The following is a 21,320-nucleotide window of genomic DNA, read 5'->3' as shown; positions in this document are numbered from 1 at the left end:
AATGCCCTGAAGGGGATTTGGTTCCTGGAGCTATTGTGGAGAACTCTGTCGTTTCTATGTCTGGGATCCAGCAGTTAAGGCTGAATGGTCAGTGTCTAGTTCCCTGGAGCCTAGGTTGTTTCCATATGACATACATTCAGAGTGGGAGATGTCCCTGTGTTGTAAACAAGTATGAGTTCTTATCCCTAGTAGATAAGAGCTTGTTTTTATACGTACAATATTTCCTTTGTTTGATAGGTCTTTGCAGGAGGAAGTGGTGCTACATTATATTGCTGGTGGATTTGGGGGGTGTAGAGAAAGGAAACAGACTCCCGACAAAAACTAAGAATATATATACTCACACATATCTAAAGAAAAAAAATTTCTTAAAAAAAAAAAGAAGATTAAATAAAAGAATTAAAGGGATAAAGTGGGTCCAGGAGAGATAGCATGGAGACCAGGCGTCTGTCCTTCCTGTAGAAGGGCGGTAGCTCAGAACCCGACATCCCATATGGTCCCCCGTGCCTACCAGAGACATTCTCCAAGCATAGAGCCAGGAGCACTCTCCGAGCACTGCCAGGAGTGACCCAAAAGAAGAAAAAACAAATCAAATCAAATAAAAAAAAACTAAAACAAACAAACAAACAAAAGAAACTAACAAGAATAAAAAAGAAAAGAAAAAAAAAACAAGAAAAAGGGGAGAAAGTGATACAGGAGATCACTTTACATTTGGGGAGAAAAAGGATAAAAGGTAGTATTATATAGGTCTATACTTATGATGAAAGAATAGGGTTTCCCATTGTCTTTTGAGATTTCCTTGTGAGATGTGGGGTCCAGGAAGGGAGGTCTTGGGTAGAGTTCTTGCAGTGGGGGTCCTTTGGAGCTAGTTCCTGTATCAAGCCACAGTCCACATTAGGGAGAGGTAATTAGGAGGGCCACACTGCATGAGTCTGTCAGGGTGTTTGTTGTATTTTCTTGCCGGGAACCAGGTGAGAGCTTGAGTGGGTGTCTCTTTACTTGGGTAGTGGATACTGGCTTGTTGTGGTAGGAGGTCTTTCTTGGTGCCTAATGGATTAAAAGCTGAGGGTGAAGAGTTATAGTGTGATGGGGATATCGGGGGTGGGATTGAGGGGTGAAGGAATAGTCGGATTTCTGGAGGAGGGAGAGGGGATAGTATATGGGAGGGGTTATACAGGGTATAGGTATGAGTTGTTTGTGGTTTAGGTTTGTCCCTTAGGGAGAATTCCTATCTCTGTGTGCTCTTGAACACAGAGAAGGGCTGGTGTGTCAAGGTTTTGTGGGTTTATTGTTTGTTTTTTGTTTGTTTGTTTGTTTAATTTTTGCATAGGCCCATTAAGCATTTGTGAAATTAGAAAGGGAATTCCCTTGGCCGCATACTATTATGGGAAAGACTATGGCTCCGACATGTTCATTATTGAACCCCAAGATCTTTTTATGGTTCCAGGGAAAGTTCTACTCAATTGTGATTGACAAAATCAGTCCTCTGTAATTAAAGATCTTGGTATTTTCACAAGTCTGAGTCTTTCTTTATGGTTCTAGAAGTTCTGCATGGTTTCTGTAGTTAGTCTTCTGTAATTAGTGATCTGGTTGTTTCACAAATCCTAGCAGGAAGCCTAGGATAGAGTCTATTACTTATGGTTCCAGAAGTTCTGTTCACTTGCAATTATCAAAGTCAACCCTCTGGAATTCGAAATCTTGTTTGATTGATTGATTGATTTTTGGTTTGGGGGCCACACCCTGTGATGGTCAGGGGTTACTCCTGGCTCTGCACTCAAATATCGCTCCTGGTTTTGGAGAACCATACAGGATGCTGAGAGATTCAACAGTGGATCTGTCCTAGGTCAGCTAGGTGCAAGGACTCGCCCTACCACTGTGCCACCGCAGCCCCAAGTATCTTGGGTTTTGTACAAATTCTAGGCTAAACCTTAGACTAGGACCTTTTTTTATTGATCCCAAGAAAAGTTCTGCTCCATCTCATTTGTCAAAATCATTCTGTAATTAGCAATCTTGGTTTTTGCACAAATCAAAGGATGGAGTGTTTTCTGATTTCATCTTACCATTAGGTGGTGAGGTAGGGCAATCTGCTCTTAGATCAAGTTTTTTCTGTTTATTCATCTTCAGGGTGTGGTATCAACCTGGCCAAAATTGGTGCCAGAGCAGTATTAGGAACTCCCTGGTGGGAGTTTAATTCCTGGTGCTGCTGCAGGGTACTGTGTCCTTTCTATGGTTGGGATCTGGGGTTCGGAGTTGGATGGTCACTCATATGTTGTCTAAGTCAAGTCCCCATGACAAAAGTTCTGGGTAGGATATGCCCTTGTATTATAAAATTTATGATTTTTTATCCTTAGTAGAAAATAGCTTGTTTCTATATATAAGATTTTTCCCTTTTTTAGTATGCCTATGCAAAATAGAACAGTGCCATATTATATTGCTTATGCATTTGGAGTAAGAATGACAGGATCTAAGATCTGTGTGCCCTGGTTTTGACCTGAGCTTTTATCCCAAGTAAGACTTTTTCTTCTAGAATTTCATAACAAGCAGAACCAAAACAAGCAAAATTATATATATATGATACACATATAACAGATATGTGTTTGTATAAATAAATAATAAAAATTAAAAATATAATAAAAAAGAATGGAGGAGGCTACCTTTATCTTTGGAAATAAACACACTAAGTGGTATAACTATTGAGGTATTAAACATACAAAGAAAATATAGATATCCCTATTAAGTCTTTTGAGATATTCTTTGGGAGCGGGTGAGAACCAGGGCACATTTTCATTTCTAAATAAGTTCTTTTTCTGACTCTCACAAATCAATTCACTTCATTTTCCCCATAGAATATTTAAATCAAGAATTCCGATTTCTTTATAGTCTCTAAGCAATTTATAAAACTTTCCATTTACTTTTATTAAATCAAGGTCACAGTAAATAAGTAGCATTCTTATACTTTTAAAATTGTTAGTTTACATGTTTTGATCTCTAGGGATTATGCTCTTTATCCCGTTTATTCACTGACTCAGCTCAATCTGTATTGAGAATTTCTTCTAATTTCCATCTGGCTTTAATATTCCACCAAAGATGTATAAAATGACTACAAACATAAAGGTGCCCAACACATACATATAGACATGCACACACATACACAGTTGATCAATCAATTTGTTCCAGCTGTTATTCTGACTCATTTAAGGTGGCGAGGTTGAAATGAGGAGAGGATGCAGAAGAAAAGGACAGTGCCCAGGGAAAAATTAACCCTGTCAGCTGATTGGAACTTTTTCTACATTTCCTCAGTTCACACAACAGACACTGATTTAAGCTCGTTTTACATGGAAATAGGTCAAAGTGCTTCACTGGTATATTGCCAGAAGTATGGTCCAGGACAATAAAATGTTACTATTATCAGTCCTCCTGCTTTGAGGGAGGGAATTAATTTTCTCTTAGACACTGGAAGAAGCTTCCCTAGTGGCCTCTGGTAAAGGAATAGTAAGGAAACTTTAAATAAGTTACTGTAATTTCCAATTTCTAGGAATTACTGACAGTGAGGATTGGCTATAAAAGTCTCATAGGTTAAATTGCTACATTCACTATTCTCAAACCAGCCAGCTTTTTCCTTATCCTTGTCTTTTTACACATCACAAATGTAAGCACTTCAAAATACTGTGGAACAGTTTCTGATCTAAAGAAATTCTTTTCTTTACTCCTTTAACTCACCCAATATTTTCTAACTCAGGGAACATATTCTTGCTCAGATGGCAAGAGTGGATTTCCATACCAAGTGTATGGGTTTAGGATACACAGCTACAGTGGCTCCAATTGAAGATTTTCATTACGATCTTGATTTAACTTAAAGGAATTTTTTTTAGCTTGTTTTGTCAAAGATATGCTTGGGATGTTTAAGGAAGCTCTTCATAGTAACAGACCTTGTTCCCATACATGAATAGTCTTTGTAGCAATATAGAGTTGTAATGTGTAAATTTTTAACTCTGTTTCACATTTAAGAATTTACAGGCCCTGCTTCTTCCTGTGCATTACTCCTGGGCCAGAAAAAGTTACTGAGATGGTTTGAGTTGACAAATATCTGAGGCTGGTATTATTCTGATCTTATGGAGGTACAGGTCCTAGTATCTACCTGGTCCCTGAGTGTTTTTCAAGTATCCTTGATTTATTAATATCTCTGACCTCTGTGAGTTTATTGATAATTATTGCAATTCAAGGGAGGGATTTACTAGTCCTCTTTACTACTTTCACTACTGATTGTATGTTCTTTTTTTCTTAGTTCACCTTTTTCCTGACTGTGATGAATTTAAAATTAAGTAAATTAATTTTTCAAAGGGAACACACAGTAATCACTATAGATGCTCATTGTTTAAGGGCCTTTCTTAATTTTAAGATAACATTCTTCTATTTCTTCAAATCTAAAGTTCCTTGCAAGGGCATTTGATAACAATGCTGCCTAGTAGCCTGAAATAGTTGCTGAAAGGCTTCCTTTTGTTTATTTATTCATTTATTTATTTATTTATTTATTGGTTTTTGGGCCACACCCGGAGGTGCTCAGGGGTTACTCCTGGCTATCTGCTCAGAAATAGCTCCTGGCAGGCACGGGGGACCATATGGGACACCGGGATTTGAACCAACCACCTTAGGTCCATGATCGGCTGCTTGCAAGGCAAATGCTGCTGTGCTATCTCTTTGGCCCCAAGACTTCCTTTTAAATGTTTACTCCCGATTTGCACCCTACCAACCTTAAGAGTTGAATGTACTCCTCTTCTTTACAAGTATTTTGCCACATTATTACCCCATAACACTCACTCTTTGAACTTTGTCACTTGGTGGGGATCCCCTCTTTTGGTTCTGGGTCATTGCAGTTTGTCTGACTTCACCGATTTCTGTCAAAGTAGACATTTCCTATTGCTCCAGGTCCCTTTTTAGGTGCTACTTTCTGGAGCCCAACCCTCGGTTAAAAAGCCTGAAGCAGGGGGCACCCTGAGAATTAAGAAAACAAGGGCTCCCAACTTGTGGACTGAGAGCCATAACCATACTCCATGTATGACATTTATTGTTCAGGAATAATTAACATGGGGAAAAGGACAGATAACAGACAAATTCCTATCTAATGCTAACTAAGCCTAAGTGGGGCTTTACATTTCAGAAAGGAATGTGTGAGGAAAGAAGAATTTAAGGTAAAATCTCTAAAGATATTCTTTCTCCAGAAAAGATGACTGATAAAAGAGACTGTATACAGAACTCCTGCCTATAGGACATCCCTGTGGGCATCAGACTTCTGATAATTTATAGTAAGAGCCCTCAACTTTTTATCAGTACCTCCCTTCAGACTTTCAGCTCTCTAGGTAAACTTGTTTATTTCTTTATGTCTTCATATGTGGCACGTGGGGGCTGACAAATAAATATTATAGATGGTTGACTATTCAATAAGAATTCATTTTGTGACTGGGATGCTACTGATAGAGGCTATTTTTGGCTTTTCTTTATAAACATATCTCTCATGTGAGATAATTCAGCATTTTTTGACTATATAATTAATTCACTTAAAAGATCTACATAACTTATTCCTTTTATTTATATGAACTGACAGGTGGCTTTCAAGCAGTGTTCTGCAAGCCTTTGGGGCATTCACTTCAGTGATAGTCCATAAAACTATGCAGGAAAAACAATTCAGTGCTTGAAGAAAGAAAATCAGTGCTATCTAGCCCTGGGAATGTTTAACTCACCTGACCTATGCCAAACTATGCTTAGGGATCATTAGATGCTCAGGTTAAGATTCAGTTCCTTATGTATTCCAGTAATACAGTCCAATCCTTAAAAGATCTCTGAAAATATTCATTCTTTTTGTCACAAGTGACAATTTTATTCTACCTCATTTTAAGTGTCACTAATGATATTTGCATATAACCTTAACCATTTATCCAGAAATAATGTCCCTAGGCTAGAATTAAACATATAGATTTCTAGGGGGAAAAAAACCTTCTTGGTCCTGAGTTAGTAAATCTCCAAACAAGATTGGCTTTTATGAAGCTGGACCTCAGAAAAGCATTGAATCCTGTACTGGCATAGCCAGAATTGTCTTCTCTTAGATTCCTTGGTAGGCATAATTGTTTATATACTGTGATTTTTTTATGATCTCCTTGGGGCCCTTTTGTGATCTCCAGATTGCAAAATGGAAATGTGGAGCCTAGATCCTCAAGACAGACTTCTTTCAGACTTTAGTTAAATGTATTTCCTTTTAGTTCTCCAGAGATTCTGGCAGCATTATGTTTATAGTTCTTGTATCAGCAGCTTGGTTTATAAACTATGCCAGGAAGATCTCATAATAGTGTGTTGTTTTTCTTTCTTTTCTTTTTTTTTCAAAATCTTTTCTTTGTAGGGGTTTGTAAGTTTTGAGTCCAGTTGATTCTATATTATAGCTGAAAGGGGCTGGAACTGTATAGTGGGTTATTCTGGAATCCAAACCTATGACCTAGGCCCAAAGGTCTATTACCTTACATGTATTCTTGAGTTCTTGGTTTAGAGGGATGAAATCAAATCCATAACTAAACAGGTTATGTCAGCAAGGTCTCAGGGACACAGATATCCTAGTATATTTTGTTAGCATAATAATTAGATGCATCATTTAAAATTTGCCTTCTCACATAACTCCTTTTCTTTAGTCTTAGACTCAACAGAGTTTTATGATTTTTTTCTACCCAGACGACCAGACTTTTAGAAGTGAACCTTTACTTTTAAATATGTATCAAATAACTGTTTTAATAGGAATATATAAGAGAGACATCTTATTAAGCTATGTCATTAGTAATTTGTTCTTGACATCTTTAAGTATAATATATGCACTGGTGAATGAGGGTGTTCTATGACTGAAACCCAACAGCAAACATGTTTGTAATCATGGTGCTTAAATAAAGATATTATTTTTAAAAAAGGATAATATGCTTTGCTCCATAAAATTCTTTTTTAAAAACATCTTGATTATTCTTAGATATTTGCCTCTCTATATATATTTTAAAATATCGTGCAATTCTATAAAACCCCCTTTAAGTGGTTTCAGAGTGATAGCACAGGAGGTAGGGCATTTGCCTTGCCACAGCCAACCCAGGTTGATTCCTGGCATCCCATATGGTCCCCCAGGTGTGCCAGGAGTAATTTCTGATTGCCAAGCTAGGAGTAAGCCTTAAGTTTCAGGTGTGGCTCAAAAATCAAACAAAAAAATTCCTCATTTTATTAAACTTAGGGCTTTACATTTTAAGTAAGAGCAATAGGAACTTTCCTTTTTTTGGCTTTTGGGCCACACCTGGCAATGCTCATGCACTTGGGAATTACTCCTAAAGATTCAGAGGGAGCATATAGGATGCCAGAACTAGAACCCAGGTTTGCCATATGCAAGACAAGCCACCTTACCCACTGTACTACTCTCCAGCCCCAGAAATTATCTTTCAAAAATAAACAATAAAACCAAGACATTTGACTAAACAAAAAACAGTATAAAACATTTGGCAAATGTAAACACCACATAAAGCTGTAAATAATACCTTCTTTAGTGGTGAGCACAAAAAAATTCTCTAAAATCAAAACAAGATAAGGAAATATCTTACCACATTTTTCCATAGAATTTGCACACAGGAGTCAACAATAATGAAGGCTATATACTTGGAGTGGTGATTTATATGTTAATATTATTATCCCAATTAGACTATTCGGACAATCTATACATGGCAAGAGAATATTAGGAATATTTTTGTTTCCTTTAATTTTACTGCAATTGAACTTCTTTAAAATGTAAAGTATTAACTTTTAGGGCTGGAGAGATAGCATGGAAGTAAGGCATTTGCCTTGCATGCAGAAGAATGGTGGTTCAAATCTCGCCATTCCATATGGTCCCCTGTGCCTGCCATGGGCGATTTCTGAGCATAGAGCCAGGGGTAACCCCTGAGCCCTGCCAACTGTGACCCAAAAGCAAACAAATAAAAGTATAAACTTTTAAAATTGATCCTCAAGTTATACACATTTACTTTTTTACAGGTCTTTGGAAGAAGTTAATAACCTATGAATTACAGAAAAGTTGTCTTTGATTATTAAGTAAAATGACTTACTTCTGCAGATTTATAATTGTTCTCACTGAAATTGTTTTCTATATTATTTTATCTCTCACAATGCATTTTATAATAAACTACCTACTTGTAAAAACTATTTGACATTAAAATCTATTTCAGCTAAAAGATCTATTTCAGTTGATTCTTGTGTAGTATAAATGAAGCAATAACAACATTTATAACTAACCAAATTTTAATATTGTGTTAATTAAATATCTATAACTTATAGTTTTTATTGATCATTATTTTTCTGAGAATAACACAAAATATTTAATTTTATTTTATTTCTTATTATTGTTCCAAAATAAATTAAAGAATAATCAAATTTTACCTACTCATTTTCCATTTATATTATCAACATTTTTACTGATGTTTTTACTATCTACTTCCCTACAAATATATAATCTAATGAATACTGTAACCTAGATTTTTTAGAAGATTATCTACTGCTTACATGCAAAACCTTACTTGGGGAGATGATAATTTGGCATAATTTACATAATAAAATAAGACATCAAAAGATATAAACATACCAGTATGAATGTTATGAAGTGACTTTCTTTTATAATATACACAGAAGTAAAAATTAGTGGCTTAATGACCTTGAGAAATATTTGTACATTATCAAGTGAAGACATCTAATTATATAATCTAAAACATATGTTGAAATAATACAGAATAATTTAAGAAAGATGATCTAACCTATTGCACATACGATATCCAATTTTGATTTAAATCTTAAGGATTCTTTTTCTTTACTGTGATGCAAAATATATTTTCAAAATATACAAGTTACCTTGGCATTTGGGAGTTCTTTTCCAAATATCTCCAATAGCTAATATGTGACTTTATATCTATTAATATATAATTTTCAAAAAATATCAAGGGCTGTTTTGGATGACAATACACTTTGCTGTGCTCAGAATATAATTCTAACTGTACTTAGGCATTGCTCTTGGCAGATCTTAGGGGAATTTTAGGGGTTCTGGGAGAGAAATAAGGTGAACTTCATGCAAGTCAAGCAACCTACCCACTGTACTCTCCATTTTCTCAAAAATAATTAAGATAAAACTAAAATTAAATATACAATATAGGTGATGTGTGATGCTGTGTTTCACATTCCAAAGAAGGCTGTCTTAGCTAGCTTGCGTGTAAGTTATTCAGAGAATTTCTACTAAGAAAAGAACGACAAATAGAAATAATAGAATCTGACTCAGTAAGATAAGCTGATACTGGTAGGAGTCTTCAACCATGAGTGTAGCGGAAACAACAAAAAATAAAAAGCATCTTAAAAAGGGAAAAACATTTAAAAGTGATACAATCTTGATATAATGAACCTATTCTATGGTCACTAATTGCAATAGAGAAAAATCAGTGAGCATTAAATTAATACTTAGGAAAGTGGCTAAATTTTTGTCCTTTCATTAGCAAAAGATTTTCCTTTTATTCTCACATTCCAATATTTCTTCCTCCTCCTTTTTTTCTCTTCCCTCTTTTATTTACCTTATTTCATTCATCAGACCTAGTAAGAATTCTACAGGTAATCCAAACATTAAAATTAGTGTCCATTTTTTTACCTTTATATGCTAATAACTTCCACCCAACTTTCCCGATTTCTTTAGGAAGACCTACTACATTGTGTGAGACAATGGGAAAAGCTGAGATCTGGCTAATTCGTACATATTGGGATTTTGAATTTCCTCGCCCTTACTTACCTAATTTTGAATTTGTTGGAGGACTGCATTGTAAGCCTGCTAAACCGCTGCCTAAGGTAGGTTTATTACTACAGAAGATTTTATATACGAAGTCTCACACATGGCTCGTTTCTCAATCTAGCTATTTAACTAGGTTGGGAAGCAGAAATCCTGGAGCTCCCTTTATAATGGCCAGAACTCCTTAACGCTACTTTCCCCCAACCAAGCCAGTCTTAGAAGCTACCTTCAGCAGCATCAGAAAATCAGGACTCTTCGCCAACTGACTCTAAAATTTCTCTTTTGGAATTTATGTTTGAATTATGATCTTACAGCTACAGTATGGTAGTATAGAATATGATGCTTAAGATGCAGGGAAAGCGGACTCAGCAATTTTTTAATAAAGAATATGACTGGATCTAGATTATTGTAATTTGAATTTGACTTCCCCACTTACTATGAAGATGTGGATAAGACATTAAATAGCCCATCTTTCATTTCATCTTTGTTAAGCAATGATAGGACCTGTTAATGAAAATTAAATAATTAGAAATTAAAAAATAGTGATGCATTTCAGTTATTACCTCCTCTTTATCCAAGCAATTTTACTAGTCTTAAATTGAAAAACAGTGATTGCAGGCAACTACAAATATTGCACAAAAATTATGACACATCAATATAAGGTGACATTCACACAGATTATAATATAAAAGATAAAATTTCCAGGGACAGAGAGATAGCCTAAAACTGAGGCATATCACTGACCAGAGAGCAATCCCCATTTGGCATTTTGAGCACCACAGGACAAATAATAATGGCAATGATAATAAGAAAAAGATCAAAGTCGAGATTTTTATTGCCAACTTGTATGACAAAGAAAAGACCAAAAGACTAATTTTCCGAGGAAAAACTATTTTACTTTTTGCAAAGCTTATATTATAGGTTTACAGTTAGTGTTATATTCTTGCAGGAGGACAGAGAAGTAGACTCATAAATGTCACCAAAATTACAATGAAATGTGTTAATCACATTTTACAGCTTACCACTTTATATTTCATTCCAATGCAAGTTTTAGTCTTATTAAATAGAGAAAAAATCAACATAAAAATATCCTGAATGCAGAAATTTAACAATACTTTATTAGCTTCCAAATGGGAATTGGATGCTAAAAGTTTATAATTATTTCTCAGGACCCCCCTTTTGGGTTTTCTTCAAAAAATCTTTCATTATTTCACAGAGCCCTGGAGATTAATCAAATAAAGTCTTGGGGAATCTCAGTTCTATGGAAACAACTCTCTTAGCTCCTGTTTATTTTGTATAATAATTTTGGATTACATCTCTTTACTTTTTATCTTGGTAAATATGTGTCATTTTAGAAATTTATTTTCTCATAGCTTTATCTTCATAAGAAGTGTAGATGGTTTTATGTGGTACAGACCATTCTAATAATGTCTTACATTTATCTTCATTTTGCCCTAATAGAAGTGGCAAACTCTCTTCCTGCTCCTACCTTGTGATCTTTCATTTTTTTAATAGAATAATTATTTTCTTTTTAGGAAATGGAAGAATTTGTCCAAAGTTCAGGTAAAGATGGCATTGTGGTGTTTTCACTGGGGTCAATGGTCAAAAACCTCACAGATGAAAAAGCCAATCTTATTGCTTCAGCCCTTGCTCAGGTTCCACAGAAGGTCAGTACAAACTCAGATATTGGTCAACAATTATTTGCGATTTGAAAATAGTGTGGCTTCTGACCTCTTCCTTAATCAAAGCTGAGACATATTATAATAAATGTAAATGACACCAACTTTAAATAAAATTTTCCAAACATTAAAATGGTATATTTGGCCATATTTTATCAGCAAATTTAATGCTTTATAAAACTATTGATTTTCAAAATAAAAATTAAAATAGTAATTTAGTATTTGATAATTTTCTAAATGAGCTGACCAATGAGAGTTTACTAAAATGCCAAAAAAGAGGATAAGGTTGGACATAAAGTATAAGAATTGTGCTCAAGATTATAATTTATTTTTATTCCTTGCTTATCAAAGTATATTTTAATTATAAAAGCAAACTATTTAATAATTAAAACAATACAAATGTGAAATAACATATTTTCTACATATAATATATAACAACTTTCTTTTTATTAATATCTTTATACAATTTGATTACAGGCATGATTGTAGTTGGGTTTCAGTCATATAAAGTACACCCCCTTCACCAGTGCAACATTCCCATCACCAATGCCCCAAATCTCCCATCTCCATCTTCATACCCTCCCCACCTGTATTTGAGACAGGCATTCTACTTCCCGCATTCATTCACAGTGTTATGTTCGTTGTCAGTATAGTTATTTCTCTAAATACTCTTTGCTGTGTACTTCATATAGTGATCTGGACCTTCCAGCCCTCATCTCTATTGTCTCTGAGAATTATTACAAAAATGTCTTTTTTTTTTCATTTAAACACCTTGATTACATACATGATTGTGTTTGGGTTTCAGTCATGCACCCATCACCAGTGGAACATTCCCATCACCAATGTCCCAAGTCTCCCTCCTCCCCACCCGACCCCCGCCTGTACTTTAAACAGGCTCTCCATTTCCCTCATACATTTTCATTATTAGGAAAGTTCAAAATGTAGTTATTTCTCTAACTAAACTCATCACTCTTTGTGGTAAGCTTCCTGTGGTGAGCTGGAACTTCCAGCTCTTTTCTCTTTTGTGTCTGAAAATTATTATTGCAAGAATGTCTTTCATTTTTCTTAAAACCCATAGATGAGTGAGACCATTCTGCATCTTTCTCTCTCTCTCTGAATTATTTCACTCAGCATAATAGATTCCGTGTACATCCATGTATAGGAAAATTTCATGGCTGGATCATATGGGAGCTCGATTTCAAGTATCTCACAAAAATGTCTTTTATTTTTCTTAAAACCAATACATGAATGATACTATTCTGTGTCTATCTCTCTCCCTCTGGCTTATTTCACTCAGCATAATAGATTCCATGTACATCCATGTATAGAAAAATTTCATGACTTTATCTCTACTGACAGCTGCAAAATATTCCATTGTGTGTATATATAACAGTTTCTTTAGTCATTCATCTGCTGAAGGGCATCTTGGTTGTTTCCAAAGTTTGGCTATTGTAAATAACACTACAATGAATATTGGAACAACTTTAATGATTTATCATTACAATTATGAAATAGCCTAGGATTCTTTACATTTTTGTTTTAAACATATTCATTCACTAAGTGTAAATGACCTTATAGCAATGAACTAATTAAGCCTGTTAAAACTTTGAATTTGAGAGTCAGGGATTGATATGTAAGGCCCTGGGTTTAATCTAAAACTTTGAATTTTTATTTATAAATGCTTTTAATAAAGAATTTCCCTGTCATGCATTTAGTCTTGAATTTTTCTTACATACTACATATAAAAAATTAATATTATAACCAAATATTAATAATGTAACTTAAACTAAAATTCTATTCTGTTAAACACTTTAAATCATTGGGGGGAAATCAATTTTTCAAAAATTAGATAATAGTTCCAGGGATATAGCTCAAGTGGTGATTCTATGTCTAATATATATTAGACTTTAAGTTCTAGCCCCAGTACAGTATAGAAAACCACACCCTGGTAGAGCCTTGATGATTCCTGAGCATCACTGTATCCAGTACTATGCACCAAGCCCTTAGCACCAGACTATTGTACTATTTGGTAAAGAATTATCTGAAGAGGGGTAGGGAAAAAGAAAGGAAGGGAGAAAAAGAGGGAGGGGGGAAGAAAAAAGGAAAGTATTAAACAATACAATAAAATATAAACTCAAATATGATTTTCAAAAATATATTATTTATAGCCTGATAAATCCTGGTGATATAAGCGTATTTAAATAATGTTTTATGCTTTAATAATTTTAACCCTTACACTTTGACTAAAATAATCCTATTTTTCTTTACATAATTTTACTCTCAAAAATTTGAAATGATAATTTTCAGTCATACTACTATATATATAAGATATATATAAGATATATATATATATATATATATATATAAGATAGTGGTACAAGTTCTTACAAAAATGTAGTCAAATAGTTTATAACATTTTTCATTTTTGCAATATAGCCTTTTGTACTTTCCTTTAACTTATCATATAATTTGTGATCTACCTGATTCCTTAACAACTGCGCCTTCTTCAAATGCCTCAACTGTAGGCTTACACTTAAAGAAATCTCTTCTTCAGGTTTTGTGGCGGTACAAAGGAAAGATACCAGATACTTTGGGAGCCAATACTAGGCTATATGATTGGCTACCCCAGAATGACCTTCTTGGTAAGATGTGGGAGAGTAGTTATACTATGCTTAATTACAATTTAAGTGTTTGTTTAATATCAAGTAAATTCAATAACTATTAAATGACTTTTAAATTTCACCATTTCAAGATTTTTGTTTCTTTTTAAATTTTTTAATTATGTTGAATTACTCTTGTGTAAATTTTTGTAAACTTTTAGTTTATTTGTTTATTTGGTTTATTACTTTGAGGACATATCCATCTGTACTCAGGAATTATTACTTGTTCTGTGCTCAGAATCATTCCTGGCAGGGTTAGGGACCATATGTGGTACCCAAGATAGGCAACATAAAAAGCAAGTGCATTACTGCATATACTATTAAGCTTTGATATTTATGTATTAAAATATGCTGTTACTTTAATATCACACCCAACCACCAAAGTTTTCATGTAACACTACCATATTTCATATTTGTTAGCCTCTGTTGTCAGAGGTCGAGTATGTTTTCATTAGACATTATATCTTCCTGCTTTTTTATTGATATGACACAATAAGTGAGGTCATTTATTATTAATTTTCTCCTGCCATTTTCTTTAGCATGACATTGTCAAATTCCATAAATGCTGTTAAAAAGGCAATATTTATTTATTCTACTATCTTAGAACTATTTATTATTTGTACATGGAAGATGAATAGATGCAAAATAATTCACCCATTTATCTGTTATTGAGTTTTTAAATATTAGAGCAATGTTAAATTGCGTTGCAATGAACAGGTCTGTATATAATTTTGGTGTATGTGGCTTTGTTATTAATATTTTGATTATATAAGATTATATTAGTTGACTATTTTCACTATATTAGAAGTAAAATGAATAGATCATGTGGTATTTTTATTTTTGCTACTAAGAAATGTCTACTTTTTCATAGAAACTGGGCAAATATATATTTTTATTAACAGTTAATAAGATTTCCTTTTTGAGACATACTATTCTTACATATGTGAGGTGAAATAGAAAGAACTTAGCACATCATAGTAAAAGCCATTCATCACAAATCTACATTAAAAATTATAGTCAATGTTGAAAAATAAAAATTCAAAACTTATATCAGATATAGGATATAGATGCCAACATATTATTCAACAAAAATATTAGAATAACCATAGCAGTTTAACAGTAAACATAAATAGAAAAAATTTCCAGTTTGTTAAAAAATAAAGTAGTTGGAGAGTTAATAGAATGGGAAAGGCACTCGCCCAGCACGTTTGACCCAGGTTCAACCCCTAGCACTCCCTTTATATTCTCCCAAGCCTAACCAGGAGTTATTCCTGTGCACAGAATCACCAGGAGTAAACCCTGAATATCACTGGGTTTCATCCTAGTAAACAAACAAACAAACAAAAAATTACCAAAAAAATAAAATTATTATTTGTAGAAGGCATGATAATATGAATAGAAAACTTAAGAGGCTGCACTAGAATTTTTAGAGAAACATTAGACCAATACAGTAAAGTGGAAGTCTACAAAATTAATTATGTATAAATTTAATTGTATATAAAGTGTAAGTCTAAAAATTATATATATATATACATATATATATATGTATAAAGAATGGCTAACAAGTGAAAGAAATTAAGAAAGTAGTTCTGGGCCCGGAGAGATAGCACAGCGGCATTTGCCTTGCAAGCAGCCGATTCAGGACCAAAGGTGGTTGGTTCTAATCACGGTGTCCCATATGGTCCCCCGTGCCTGCCAGGAGCTATTTCTGAGCAGACAGCCAGGAGTAGCCCCTGACCAACGCCAGGTGTGGCCCAAAAACCAAAAAAAAGAAGAAAAAAGAAAAGAAAAGAAAGAAAGTAGTTCTATTTACAATTTTATCAAAAGAATTAAGTTTCTTAGTATCAATTTGACAAGGAGATAGTCAAAGAGATAAAATGATTTCTACATTAAAAACTATAATTCACTGTTGAAAATGTCAACACTATAAAAGATGTCATGATCATAAGTGGAAGAATTAACATTATCCTCACTTTTAAGGCAAATATAGTATTTAACTGACCATTAATTGTATATATTAATGTTTCTGTGGATAACATGGCAAGTTTAATTAGGATGAAAAATTTTCACGTCATTATCTTGATTCATATATCTTCATGTTTTGATTTAGATATTATCTCTTCAATTAAGTCTGTCCATAAAATTAGAGAAAATTAAATTTTTATTTTACTAGAATACTTTCTAAAATAGTAAGAGCCCATATATTCAGCTTTTATTAAAAATATTTTATTATTTAGTTATCCCATATTTTATCCCAAATCTGTTAAATATTATTAATATAGTATGATAAAAAAATAATCACTTCTTACTCAATTCTTAAATTAGGTCACCCCAAAACAAAAGCTTTCATTACTCATGGTGGTACCAATGGGATCTATGAAGCAATTTATCACGGTGTTCCTATGGTGGGAGTTCCCATGTTTGCTGATCAGCCTGATAACATTGCTCACATGAAAGCAAAAGGAGCAGCTGTGGATGTGAACATAAACACAATGACAAGTGCAGACTTGCTCAATGCCTTAAGAACTGTAATAAATGAACCTTCGTAAGTATTAGTTTTTGCAGATTTTCTATTCACTTTGCTACTCTTTATAATTTACAACAAATGAATATGTATAAATATATATGTATTTGATTGGGGGGTCACATAATTTGTGCTCAGGGAGCTACTCCTGGCTCTGTTTTGTGGCCTTTTTCCTATCAATGTTCAGAGATACAAGTGGTGTCTGGGATTGAATTAAATGCATGCAAGGCTTGCATTTAAATTGTTGAGCTCTCTTTTGTTCCTAAATAATGCCAGATGTGTCTCATCCCTACCTTCCCAAGAAAAGAAAAGCTCTATATATTTATCTTTGCCATTATAAAAATCATTCTTGCACTTTTCATTTGAATATGATGTGTTCAGCTTTCATGCTGCATGTTTTATGAAGATTGGAGATATTGTCAAGGATCAAAATCTAAAATACTTTAGAAACATTTATAAGTTTTTCTCTTTCCATTATTTTTGTGTCAGACATTTGAGTATAAACTTATTAAGTCTAATGAACATTTACCATGTTGTTCACAAATTTGATATGATCATAAGACTGTACTTTGGACAACATTCCTTCTTGAAAAAATAATTATGCTATACATTGTCAATAAGCTTATTTCATTTATGTTTGCAATTGACCGCATTATATTAAGAATATATTTTTCTATACCTTTCTCTATTTTTGTAAAATTTTAAGATGTTTTTCTTTAATATATAAAATTAATAAGGTTAAATAAAATTTTAATTCATAAGTATATTTTTATTCCATTTTTTGATATAAAGAATGGTGATGTATACTTTTTCCTGATAGTTGAGTTTTAAGTATACAACTTTTTAGCACCAATTCTACCATCACTTTTAATACCCCTCCACTTGTGTTCCCATTTTCAGTCCCACACCACCAACCTGCCACCTTGACAGACACCTTTCATTATTTGGTGGTTGTAGTACAGTTATCATTTTTTTAGTGTGGTTGAGCCTGTCTGTGATTTGAATATATAGCTACATATTTCCCTGCATTATCAATATGCCTGAGATCCATTACCCTTATTTTCCCGTTACCTCTTATCTTCTCTCTTCCCTCCTTTATTTCTTTCCTTCTCTATCTTTCTCTTTTTTATCCTATGGGAGTCATGGGGGGGGCAAGGTATCCCCTCATCTCTACACTGCATTTCCTCTTCCAGTTTACACCCTTTTCTTTACAACTCTTAAAATACCAAGCCAAGTTCACACAACAGCACTTTTTAACCAATACAGCAATGAAAGTATTTTATTTCTCATGTTTGTCTTTGTTATACCAGTTATAAAGAGAACGCTATGAGGTTGTCAAGGATTCATCACGATCAACCTGTAAAGCCACTGGATAGAGCAGTCTTCTGGATCGAGTTTGTAATGCGTCACAAAGGAGCCAAGCACCTGCGTCCAGCTGCCCATGACCTCACATGGTTCCAGTACCACTCTTTGGATGTGATTGCTTTCCTGCTGACCTGTGTGGCAACTGCTCTGATATTAGTCACAAAGTGTTGCTTGTTTTCTTGTAAAAAATTTGGTAAGACAGGAAAGAAGAAAAAGAAGGATTAGAACTTTCTCATTCAGTAAGGGCTTATTTTGGCAATCCTATTTATTCCTTGCCTATAGCTTTAAGGAAAATACATTTCTCCATTTCATGTCATTTTTCTTTTTTACTCCTGTACCTTAGCCTAGATGTAAATTCTAAGATTCAGTAATTTTAATAATAGTAAAAAAAAAAAGTCTCATTCTTCCCATACTTTTTGCAACACATGACAATATCTTTTTCTGTTTACTTTTCTGACAAAGTACACTAATAATTTTATGCATATTATTTTCATTAAATCTGTATTTTATCTTTAACCTTTAATAATATGCTTATGAGCTTTATACTAAGCCCAGGACTATACAATATGAAATTTGTGAACTTGAGTTGATGAGCTAAAAAAAATTATATAAACAAAATTTTAAGTTTATGCTAGAGAATACAATTCAGTGAAACACCATGGGGAATTCTATAGTATCATTAGGGCATATTTTCTTCATCAAAGTGTGACTGGAATTGAGTCATAATTGAAAATAACTGTGATGGCACAGGGAAGTATTATATCTTTTTATTGAGTAGATAAAAAAAGGCCAGTGGTTAGTATGCCACATTGTGAAGACTTTCATAGTTGTGGGCAATGTTCCACCTCTAATCAGTAAAGTATTCACACATACCATAACGTGGCCACCATCTTCAAAGAGATAAAGTCAGTTATTCTCAAGGACAAAGTGTAAGCAACTTATTAAAGGTAAAAAGATCATTTTAAAAGGATATAACAATAAGTATAGAAAAAACTGATCATTCTATAAAATTTTAAATTAACATAACATAATTTTGAATGTCAATTATATTTTTAAATCACTAATTCTCAATCTATTACCATTATACCATTATAACTAAAAGTCTAACTCTGTTAAAATAAATGTTTATTTGATGTGAATATTATGATATTGCTCTTTAATTTGTGCTCAATAAATTTTAATTAATAATGAATCATGTCTAGGATATGAGAAATTAACATAGCTGCCTGACCAAGATTGTGATATAATAGATAAGGTGAAAACACTTGAAATTTGAATTAAATCAGTCTGTGTTAATAAACTTAAAATACACATTATTTTCAATATTACAAATCAAGTGACATGCATAACACACTTTAATGTTTTGGTATTTTAATACATAATTAAAAAACAAATAATACTTTTGACTTTCTGAAAATTTTGAAATAATTGTTCAATACAATATGTTATATTAAAGTTTTATTTAAAGTATCTATGTTTCTAAATTACAAATAAATTCTATATATGTTGGTGAAGGCTCATTATGTGTTTCTTAATATTATTCTCTGATGGGGAGTAACCTCAGTACTCAAGTATCATACCCTGTTCTATCTCTGTAGCCCTTGATGATGTTAATAATTTTAGGCATGATTCAGATTGATGGGCTCAAACTTCTATAATTTTATCATGTTTTAAGAAGAACTATGTAAGATGGTACTATCTGTAGTTTTGTTTGTTTGGGTTTTTTTTTTTTCAAATATAATGCAGTAAGGCCATTCAGGAACAGTCTAGGAATCCCTAGAACTTGGCACTGTGTACATTTAGGCAACATTTGGTGTCTGAGTCATCACCTATTTTACAGTGAATATGTGTCTGCTCAGTAAGTATAGCTTATTTGATTTGAACCCTCCTGAATACATGATCTAGCTGCTCTCTGATTACCTGTAAATTTCTCCTTAATGTGACTAACATTCATAGCTCTGGGCAAAATCAAATAAAAAAACAAAAACAAACAAACCCTAAGTAATACCAACTGCACTATTGCATATAATTGGGGGAATGCTGAAAATTAACTTGCCTTAATTGTTATTCATACAACTGAGATGAACCAAGTGAGGAAAATGATATTAAAGAACATTTTAAAATAAATAATTTATCCTGAAGGAGGCTATGGAAGTTGGTTGGAAAGGAGAGGGAGGAGAGAAATCAAAGAACGCATTCCAGGATTATTTTATTTAACTAAACAATTAGTGATAAATAAGGCTTATCCACAAAGTGTATGACTTAGTATGGTTCCAAGCATAGATAAGCATGCTATTTTATTGTTATTGAATTATATCTGGCCTCAGTTTCAAAACACTCCTGCATTACCAGTGAATACCATGTCCTTTGACTTTTCTAGATTTTTATACCCCTTCCTGCATTTGGACAAAGAAATAGTACAACAGGTAGGGCATTTGCCTTGTATACTGTCAAACCTTATTTGATCCCCAATACCCCATACAGTCCCCTGAGCACTGCAGGCATGATCCCTTAGTCCAGGTCTAGGAGTAAACCCCGAGAACTTCTAGAATTGTCCTCAAAAACAGTAAACTAAAAATAAAAATAAATAAAATATTTCCAATCATTTTGCTGTGAATGTGGCCAAATATTGAGAATCATTTTAACATTAGTTTTATTTATCTGTAAACATAATTTTCTTTTTAAACATTAAACCATCCTTACATAGAGGTAAAAGAGTCTTAGATCATTTGTAGCTAACATTAATAGATAATTACTTGAAACTTATGAACTAAGAATTATTTTTGATTTCTAGTCCAGAAATAATGACATGACCAGTTATCAAAATGATGTAATAACCATAATCTTATATTTTGAATCACTTACATAAAGTGCTAAAGCACTCCAACATTTATTTTTATTTTAGAGACTTCTCATATGCTAGACAGTTCTCATAATAATTAATGCTAATTTTTATAATTTTTATTAATGCTGTAATTGATTATTTGATTAATATTGCTTAAATATTTTCTATCCTGTTTTGCAGTAGTTTTTTTTTTAGATATAATTGCTGTGCTATTTTGAAGAGCAAGTGAAGTATGTTCAAAGGTCAAAGAATGATAAATTTCACAACACTAGAATTAGTAGAATTAGAATTTTTCTATCTTGCATCAAAGTTATTCATTTAGAGATTAAATTCACATTTTCAAGAAACTTTGATCCTTTTTTATATTTAACTAGTGAGTCAAATTCCATTACATTTTCAACTGTGTAAATAAATTACCTGTGTCAAT

At 33.1% G+C, this 21,320-nt stretch overlaps 1 protein-coding gene across 2 annotated transcripts in view; it reads left to right on the top strand.

Annotated features, from left to right (window-relative positions):
- The window catches only part of LOC126032361 (UDP-glucuronosyltransferase 2A1), a 66,990-nt gene extending 48,611 nt beyond the window's left edge, over positions 1–18,379 (top strand). For both annotated transcript variants that reach the window (XM_049790021.1, XM_049790022.1), the window contains exons 2-6: positions 9,731–9,879; positions 11,356–11,487; positions 14,054–14,141; positions 16,485–16,704; positions 17,994–18,379. In XM_049790021.1, coding sequence (XP_049645978.1) covers positions 9,731–9,879; positions 11,356–11,487; positions 14,054–14,141; positions 16,485–16,704; positions 17,994–18,273 — 869 coding nt within the window. In that variant the 3' untranslated portion in view covers positions 18,274–18,379. The remainder of the gene's footprint in view (positions 1–9,730; positions 9,880–11,355; positions 11,488–14,053; positions 14,142–16,484; positions 16,705–17,993) is intronic.
- The last annotated feature ends 2,941 nt before the right edge of the window (positions 18,380–21,320 follow it).

The sequence above is a fragment of the Suncus etruscus genome, chromosome 16, assembly GCF_024139225.1.
Source record: "Suncus etruscus isolate mSunEtr1 chromosome 16, mSunEtr1.pri.cur, whole genome shotgun sequence".
Classification (NCBI taxonomy): Eukaryota; Metazoa; Chordata; class Mammalia; order Eulipotyphla; family Soricidae; genus Suncus; species Suncus etruscus.
Note: the sequence above shows the minus strand (reverse complement) of the source record. Positions and strands in the feature narration are given on the sequence as shown.